The 9,618-nt window shown below is 39.2% G+C and overlaps 1 protein-coding gene across 1 annotated transcript; it reads left to right on the forward strand.

Moving 5' to 3' along the window:
• Window positions 1-365: 365 nt before the first annotated feature.
• LOC123990209 (tissue factor-like) lies at window positions 366-6,423 on the forward strand. The gene is made up of 6 exons (XM_046290783.1): window positions 366-665; window positions 958-1,066; window positions 2,529-2,722; window positions 2,941-3,125; window positions 4,862-5,036; window positions 6,016-6,423. Exons 1-6 carry the CDS (start codon window positions 590-592, stop codon window positions 6,141-6,143), a joined length of 867 nt encoding a protein of 288 aa, XP_046146739.1. The 5' UTR covers window positions 366-589; the 3' UTR covers window positions 6,144-6,423.
• The last annotated feature ends 3,195 nt before the right edge of the window (window positions 6,424-9,618 follow it).

Raw genomic sequence — 9,618 nt, forward strand, 5'->3', positions numbered from 1 at the left:
TGGACCTGTACGAAGGGACCTGTTGTGACTGCACCGGCTGAAGCTTCGCCACTGACTACTACTGATAATTAATTAATACTAACTTAATGGCAGAGTGAGAGAGAGGTTAATGGTCAAAACTTGGTAGCCTATGTAAGCTGTGCTAGCTGGGGCTGGATAGTCTTTTGAACGATCCTTGGCCAGTGTGTACACAGATAGTGCGCGAAACCACTCACTCCCTGTCTTGTCTGTCAGTAAAGCCATCAAGGCAGCAAGCTAATTAACTCACGTTACTTGTTGGTGGCCCTTATTGTAACTAACCTATCGAATGCTAGCTAGCTGGAGCAATGGTCATGTAACGTCAAACGTCAGATAGTCACATAGATTTTACTTTGAAACCGATAGAACACGTAACCTGTTGCAGCTGCTCCTCTACACGCCCAAACTGTCTTTGCTCATTCAATCTTTTGGGCGACAGAAAAAGGAATTAATGCAGTCCAAATTATTATCCGTCTTCGTTGTTTAAGGACAGATATTGAATAAAGAAAGAACCGTGCAAGGATCAATCCAATCGGATTACTGTTTTTACACTTACCTGTTGGAATATAAAATGATGAGAATGGAAAGGAAAATGTTTTTTTTAACGAAATTGTGTACTGTACTCATCTTTACAAACTGTGTTTCAGGTGAGGCAAATGGGCTAATAAAATATAGCCTACAATCCTAAAAGCTATACACTAGACAAATAGTGTGGATAAATAATATACTTATGCACATAGACCTACTGCATTATTTAAAAGCCATAATATCCATATCTTTTGTTGACTTCTTGGGACTGTTTGGGACCAGCCTGATTTACAGTACAGGCAATGCACCCTGTGACCCTCTCATGAAAAGGCACACTGTACCTAATTATATTTCACACATTGTCAATGTCTAACATTACATGTAGTTAAACTGATCTTGCTCTTTTTGTAGGGGACTATCCCAAGGCACAGAACGTTTCTTGGTTGTCTATCAACTTCAAAACACTGCTTTTGTGGGATCCTAAACCCACCAACTATTCATACACCGTTGAATATTCTGTGTAAGTAAAGCATTTACATACTGATTTCTGGTTTATGCATTTACAATTTCAATCATTCCATGGAATAGTGTGTTTATCGGGCACTTCAATCATTATTGAATGGTTGGTTAAAAAAGGTCAGTTGCCGACATATCAAGTTATTACCAAATTCTGCATTACTGCCTTATACTATTCATGAAATGAAACGTCTCCATGAAATATTAAAAAGTTGTTGCCAATAATCACATTATCATGGGAGGTCTGCACTAACCTATTCCCAGTCTCAGTCTCAGTCTCTGACCCCGAAGAGTCAGGGTCAGGACTGATGCAATCAGACTACACTATTGATCTGCTAAAAGGGTTTTCAGAAATGCTTATTGGCCTAGTTGATGGCCCATTTTTACTCTAACACGGTAGTGTTAGGAAACTCCTGGTTAAAAGGCCTCATCAGGCCTGCAAATCACATTATGCTGGCTTGTAAAAGTGATATGGAAATCCTGTTGCAATCCAGCTAGTTAGGTATCAAAGTTAGATGTTTTTATTCACCAGGAACCTGCATTCTTAATTAATTGACATGGTTAGTAAACTTAATTTTTTAAAGCAGTACTTAAACCATTTAAATGGGAACAACTATTTCCTTAATGGGTGCTATAAATCTTACTAACTGATTGGATTAGTTTTAAAAAATGTGTTCTTGTGTTCTATATCTTGGTGTAGCATAAGATTAATTAATCAATCAATCAATCAATCAATCAATCAATCAATCAATTAATGTTGGCAACATGCAAAAACAGAGATTAAAAACAATCCTAAAAAACATGCTGGGAAATATGAAAATAACAGGTGTGGTTTTGATGGGACTGTTTTAATGTCAACATTGTAAAACAATAACTCTGTTTATTAACACCAACACTGTTATTTTACACCACTTTAACTCCTGAATGAACACTAGAAATGTTACTGACAAATCAACACCGGCCAATTTTCTGTGTACCGTCGAATAGATCAAGGGAGTTTGGAGCTGAAAATTAAAAAAATACAAATATTTTTTTATGAAGTAGAATGTAATAATATAATAATAATATATGCCATTTAGCAGACGCTTTTATCCAAAGCGACTTACAGTCATGTGTGCATACATTCTACGTATGGGTGGTCCCGGGAATCGAACCCACTACCCTGGCGTTACAAGCGCCATGCTCTACCAACTGAGCTACTGTGTGATATGTGGCGCAAAGAGCTCAATACTATGATTCAAGTCAAAGATTCATATTTGGTACTTTTCTTATTGTTGAACTAAGATTCCAATACAGACCCAATGAATTACCTAAATGCAACAAAAAAATATGTTTGAAGATAATGATAATCCTTTGACTGAAACCTACCATTATGTCTATTTCAGTATTGGCCAGAACAGAGAGAGGAACGCTAACAGTATCAGAACCATGTTGTGACTGTATCATAAATATCTTCTTTATTTCAGAATCGGTCAGAACAGAAAGAAGAACCAACACTGTATCAGGACTATGGAGACAGAGTGTGACCTGTCCAACTCTCTGGTGGACCTGAAGGCCATATACTCCGCTGATGTCCTCTCAAAACCCCTACTTGGTGTGAACTCTGACCTCATAGAGTTCCCCCACACAACCTCGGAGAGGTTCAGCCCTTACCATGACAGTAGGTACCCCAGCCATACAATGACACATTCTTTGCATGCCCAGATACATGGCTGTTGACACCTGTGGTGCCATAGGAATCAACAGCCATTTATCAGGGCACATTTTCTTCATGCCAGTGTAGAAATGTTGGTTCTTCTATAAATCACAGGGGGAAAGAAGAGTGTGCGCCAGGTGTGACAAGCAGCTTGTCAACCTCTCATGGTATTTCCCTTCCAGCGCTTATAGGTAGACCTGAGTTCAAGATCGAGGTGAGCAAAGACAAGAGGAAGATCACCCTGTATGTAGAAGACCCTCCCACAGCCCTGTTCAATAAGCAGGACCAACAGAGAACCATCCGGGACGTCTTCGCTGATGAACTGCAGTACAAAGTCACCTTTGGGAAAGCAACAAGCACTGGCAAGGTAAGCTTAAAGGGGAGGGTAATAAAAATGGCAGCCCTACACTAGATATTTACATTTCCTGAAAGTACTCTACGGCCTGGGGTCGAACCAAATGAGACAGACGTTCATCAATGATGTATGCTCCTTAAAGGTTCAAGCTAAGGAATATAATTATGATGAACTAAAAGATACACGCAACATGTAAAGTGTTGGTCCCATGTTTGATGAGCTGAAATAAAAGATCTCTGAAATGTTCCATATGCAAAAAAAAGCTTATTTCTCTCAATTGTTTTGCGCACATTTCTTTACATCCTTGTTAGTGAGCATTCTCCTTTGCCAAGATAACCCATCCACCTGAAAGGAGTGGCATATCAAGAAGCTGATTAAACAGCATGATCATTACACTTGTGCATATTGTGCTGGGAACAATGAAAGGCCACTCTACAATGTGCAGTTTTGTACCATTATGTCTCGAGTCTTTGTGTGCATTTAGTTGGCATGCTGACTGCAGGAATGTCCACCAGAGCTGTTGCCAGAGCTGTTTTAGAGCATTTGTCAGTAAGTCCAACCGGCCTCACAACCGCAGACCACGTGTAACCACACCAGTCCAGGATCTCCACATCCGGCTTTTTCACCTGTGGGATGGTCTGAGACAAACCACCCGGAATGCTGATGAAACTGTGGGTTTGAACAACCGAAGAATTTCTGCACAAACTGTCAAAAACTGTCTCAAGGAAGCTCATCTGTGTGCTCGTCATCCTCACCAGAGTCTTGATCTGACTGCAGTTTGGCGTCGTAACCAACTTCAGTAGGCAAATGCTCACCTTCGATGGCTACTGGCATGCTGGAGAAGTGTGCTCTTCACGGATTAATCCCGGTTTCAACTGTACTGGGCAGATAGCAGACACCGTGGATGGCGTCGCGTGGACGAGCGGTTTGCTGATATCAACATTGTGAACAGTGCCCCATGTTTGCGGTGGAGTTATGGTATGGGCAGGCATAAGCTACGGACAACAAACACAATTGCATTTTATTGAAGGCAATTTGAATGCACAGAGATACCGTGACTAAATCCTGAGGCCCATTGTCGTGCCAATCATCCTCCGCCATCCCCTCACGTTTCAGGATGATATTGCACGGCCCTATGTTGCAAGGAGCTGTACACAATTCCTGGAAGCTGAAAATGTCCCAGTGTTTCCATGCCCTGCATTCTCACCAGCCATGTCACCCATTGAGCATGTTTGGGATGCTCTGGATTGACGTGTACGACAGCATGTTCCAGTTCCCGCCAATATCCTCCAACTTCGCACATTGAAGAGGAGTGGGACAACAGGCCACAATCAACAGCCTGATCAACTCTATGCAAAGGAGATGTGTCGTGCTGCATGAGCAAATGATTGTCACACCAGATACTGACTGGTTTTCTGATCCATGCCCCTACCTTTTTTATGTATCTATGTAAAATCCATAGATTAGGGCCTAATGAATTTATTTCAATTGACTGATTTCCTTAAATGAACTGTAACTCAGTAAAACCTTTGAAATTGTTGCAAGTTGTGTTTATATTTTTGTTCAGTGTAAATTAAATGCACTAAGTGGATGATTAGCAAGCTTACTTCTGATTATATTGCATGGGAAATCTCTCTGTGTGTGTTATGCATATTTGATATTTTTATGATAGCAAAACAGTAATGAACAAGTTATACAAAATGAAATATATCAGAAGACATGCCTTCTTTGTGTAATTCTCCCTCTAGAAAACAAAGATCTCTGCAAGCAGTGAGATAGAGCTAGAAGAGGGGGATATAGATCCTGGGGTGAGTTACTGCTTCAACGTCCAGGCCTACATCCCCTCCCGCAGCACAGACAATCAGCTGGGAGAGCTCAGTCAAAGACAGTGCTCACCGGGCGACGATAAGACTGTCTTTGAAGGTAAGGATACTAACAATGCCAAGGTTGTGGGTTCAAGTCCCACAGGGATCACATACTAAAATGGAATGTTCTCATTGTCTCTGTACTACAAATTGCTTTGGATTAAAGCATCTGCTAAGTGGTATAAGTATATATGGGGTGGCAGGGTAGCCTAGTGGTTAGAACATTGGACTAGTAACCAGAAGGTTGCAAGTTCAAATCCCCGAGCTGACAAAGTACAAATCTGTTATTCTGCCCCTGAACAGGCAGTTAACCCACTGTTCCTAGGCTGTCATTGAAAATAAGAATTTTTTCTTAACTGACTTGCCTAGTAAAATAAAATAAAAATATTATTGGGATAAATAGTACTTCTGAGGTGTACTGTAGCAGGGTTGGTGTCTTTTATTTTCCAGTATACATTTCTGGCTCATGGGTCATCTTTTTGACAAGTTGTGTTCATTAAGGCCCTGTTTGGCCCTGTTTGAATATATTCTGTAACTCGATAATTCATGTTGGCCATTATATATTTAAGGGAGTTCAGATATGCATCTGTGGTACTGAGGATATCAAATCCTTAGCCACTTAGCTAATGCCAAGTCCTAGTATTACAAATGTAGAATCATTCATGTGCATCTTACTCGCTGTGAGGAATGATGAGAAGAGGGTTAGAGGTGCTGATCATATCTCCTAGTGGGCCAATCGGTATGGGAATGCGAAGGATAAAATAAGCTAATGAATTACTAATGTTTAGACTGAATGTGAAATGCAACACTGGAGAAGTCCTTTCCTAAAAGTACTCTAGGGCCTGAGTGTGTGTGTGTGTGTGTGTGTGTGTGTGTGTGTGTGTGTGTGTGTGTGTGTGTGTGTGTGTGTGTGTGTGTGTGTGTGTGTGTGTGTGTGTGTGTGTGTGTGTGTGTGTGTGTGTGTGCGTGTGCGTGCATGCGTGTGTATGAATCATTGTCCAGCCCAATAATGGTCGACAACCTTGTTTCTTCTCCAGAGTATGGGATCGGAGTGATCGTTGGGTTCATCCCAGCCGCTTTCGGGGCCCTAAGCGAGATTCGGTTGTGGGGGGGCTCCAACCTCGCAGCAAAACATTTTAGTGGAGACGATGGAGAGAAGCCTTAGGTTAATTTCCTACAATTCTACACATTTTGCCATGGGCCATATAGAAAATATATTGATGCTTTAAAGGTTTGAGGGCTCCGTAGATAGGTTATATGTTTAAACTAAATTGTTTTGCGTGAGTATTGTCTGGACATCTTTAATATATGAATAACAAACAGTTAGATGACAGAACATGATGTAAAATAATCAGAGCAAAATGAAACACAACTGTGGAATGTGGTACTAATATGGTACTCTGTTTGATTGTGATGGCATGTTCATAATAAAGTCTTGTCATTCATTTGTGGTAATGTGTTTTTCTTTGATTTGAGACACTGTTGAAGAGTGGGGGAAGGTTACACAAACTGAGTGTTATCACAGTCATCAGTCTTATGTAGTTCCTGCCAAAAGGGTCTAACTAGCAGCACCTACAGGTCATTCAACTGACATTAGTGTCACACAAGTACACTTTTAATACATGTATTGAAGGTAGATTATATTATATTTATACTATACTAAAAGACTGAAAAAAAACATTAATATAAAGTACACTGCTTTGAAGTGTTTTGATAGCATATTTATATTTTAATGAAAAATACTGAAAAAAACAATGAATATAAAGTACACTTAATAATTGTGTTGAAGTGTAATGATATCATATTTATACTTTACTTCAGATACACTGGAAAAATACATCTCGTCTTTGAGTATGTTATTACTTTTGAGACTTTTTGTATATTTAAGTATACTTGTATCATATTATAATATACTTTTTTTTCACTTGGGTGTTGATGTTATAAGTGGACATTTCTGCAAAGGTTTCACTCCTGCTGATCAAACAGGAACTCCCATCATCCTCTCTGAGAAACTGGTGAGAGTGTGGAGAGTTAGTTAACATCAAGTTTAAGTTAATATAGCGATCATAAAACATTTGGTTATTTCAGCTTAAACTGCTATTTAATGTACATGTTTGGTCATGATAATTATCCAAACAACGTATCCACCTGTATACTGTGGTCATGACCACTCAGGTAGACTGTGACATCATACTTATTCAGCAGTGGTCGTAGTCTGTTTACAAGACACATTGTGGGGCCATTGGGATCGATGGACCACACAGGATAGTGACCGGCTACCACAATAAACTCTGACCTGGGAGAGAAGGATAGACACAAGACTGTGCTAGCGGTCTGATCTAAAGCCTAGGCATTAGCTTTGGGGACCTAAAACAACTCTTCAGGTCTCAAGGAAAGGTTACTCATAATGTAAGTCTGGCTTACTGAACCTTTTCTCTTACAGGAGTATCTTGTCCTCATACAATAACAGTAAGAGTTAAGGAATGTGCAGTATGTGTAGCGGTGTGAAGGTCTCGCTTGATTAAAAGAGTGATTGGAGTTTTGTGGAGGACTGGAGTCATTCAGGGAACTCTACAAACATGCTCTGAAATCTTCACATTGTTTTCCTGAGGCTAAAACAACAACTTGTCCATTCAGAGACTTCTCTTTTCCTCTGAACTGTGACAAAACAAAACATTGAATCCATCCTAGCCATTAATTACCCACAGAACAAGTTGTCTACTGTTTTACCACAATGCTTTCCCAGATGCACTGATATATATATATATATATATATATATATATATATATATATATATATATATATATATATATATATATATATATATATATTATTTTATAATATTACAAATATTACAAGATTTTGTTAAACAATTCATCTTTCATTTTCTCAAAAAAAGATAGGTGACAAAATGATTGCCACCCCAGTTTGTAATACTTTGTGCACCCTCTCCTAGGATAACAGCACTGCACCTTTTTCTATAAGGTGTTATGAGATTGGAGAACACATTGGGATGGATCTTAGACCATTCCTCCATTTACAATGTTTCCAGTTCCATTGATATCCATTGGTCTGTGCTTACGGACTGCCCTTTTCAAATCAAACCACAGGTTTTCAATGGGTTTCAAGTCCGGAGACTGAGATGTCCATTGCAAAATGTTTAATTTTGTGGCCAATTAACCATTTCTGTGTGGATACCGATGTGTGCTTTGGGTTATTGTCTTGTTGGAAGATTCACTTCTGGCCAAGTTTCAACCTCCTGGCAGAGGCAAACAGGTTTTTGGCAAAAATGTCTTGGCACTGGGTAAAGTTCATGATACTGTTGATCTTGCCAAGGGCCCCAGGACCAGTGGAAGCAAAATATCCCCATAACATCAAAGATCCACCACCATATTTTACATTAGGTATGGGGTTCTTTTCTACTGATGCATTCTCATCTCGATGCCAAACCCACTACTGGTGTGCATGGACAAAGAACTCATGTCATCCAACAAATGTAAACGCATGGAGTTTGCTAAATGGCATTGGCACTTGGATTGGAACGGGTGCTTTAGTCAGACGTCATGAAAATAGAGCTATTTGGCCACACAATCCAGTGGTAAGTTTGTTTTTGTATGGTTTATTAAAGGTGCAATATGAAGAAATCGTTCCGCCATTCCCTGGTTGCTAAAATTCTAATAGTTCACCTAATTTCAGTTTATGTGACAAAACAAGCAAGTATAGTGTAGAGAATCATTGTACCATCTAAACTGCTGTGAATTTTCCATAACCAAAAATATTGTATTTTCAGCTGTTTGAAGCTTGTGTACCAAACCAAATAGCGCACATAGAGCAGATCTGCAACTTCTTAAACTTGCTTTCAATGAAAATGACAGATCTATAACTCAAATTTCTATGTGAATTTGGTCAGGTTGCCGAAAAAGTTACATATTGCATCTTTAAGAGAGATGATCAGGACACCATGAGACAATTTTCAGCATGTTGCAACTATGAAATATATTTTTAAGGGACATTAATATAAAATGTTACCATTTGTTACCAAGACAAATTCTTTAGTGTGAATGTTTTGCTCTCTTTCAGGAAAACATAGAACTGGTTGTGGTGACATTCAATTAAAATTATGGAATTTTGTTCATGAGCAAAATGTGAAGTAGAACATTTTTACAAGCTCTCTGTGAACAAACTGTTTGTCTTTATATAGAGGTCAAGTCTGTGATCTTTGCGTTGAATTCCATAGACATCCCATTTCTGTTTCATACAAGCACACCATGTTTTATGATCCACATCTCTTCTAAAATGAGTCTATAAACCATGCTGAGTGGCCGTCTGCAGTTTACAGGCCTTTCAGGGCACTATCAACTTTTATGTCAGCAGTGTGACAACCTCTCATCCATGTCTGTCCCTACATTCTCAATCCTATTCTTAAAAAAGCAACTGAACACAATGATTCTGAATGTGTTTCTCTGTTGCTCATTAAGAAAAACAAGATTTCAGTCTTGGGGTGTGGTTCAATGTGGCAGTTACGGATGTTTGTCCCCCATAAGACACCATAGGAACAAAGCAAGAATTACTTCCCCAAAATAGTCCGAATGAATCTAAGATTAAATTAATAACAGATTTCTTGAGTTGACATTTTTGC

This window comes from Oncorhynchus gorbuscha, linkage group LG12 (assembly GCF_021184085.1).
Source record: "Oncorhynchus gorbuscha isolate QuinsamMale2020 ecotype Even-year linkage group LG12, OgorEven_v1.0, whole genome shotgun sequence".
Lineage (NCBI taxonomy): Eukaryota > Metazoa > Chordata > Actinopteri > Salmoniformes > Salmonidae > Oncorhynchus > Oncorhynchus gorbuscha.

Excerpts from the sequence above, each read along its gene's own strand:
- LOC123990209 (XM_046290783.1), top strand. The coding sequence starts at position 590 with ATGATGAGAATGGAAAGGAAAATGTTTTTTTTAACGAAATTGTGTACT. Across the intron at positions 1,067-2,528 it reads TACACCGTTGAATATTCTGT|AATCGGTCAGAACAGAAAGA; the intron begins GTAAGTAAAGCA and ends TCTTTATTTCAG. Across the intron at positions 3,126-4,861 it reads AAGCAACAAGCACTGGCAAG|AAAACAAAGATCTCTGCAAG; the intron begins GTAAGCTTAAAG and ends TTCTCCCTCTAG.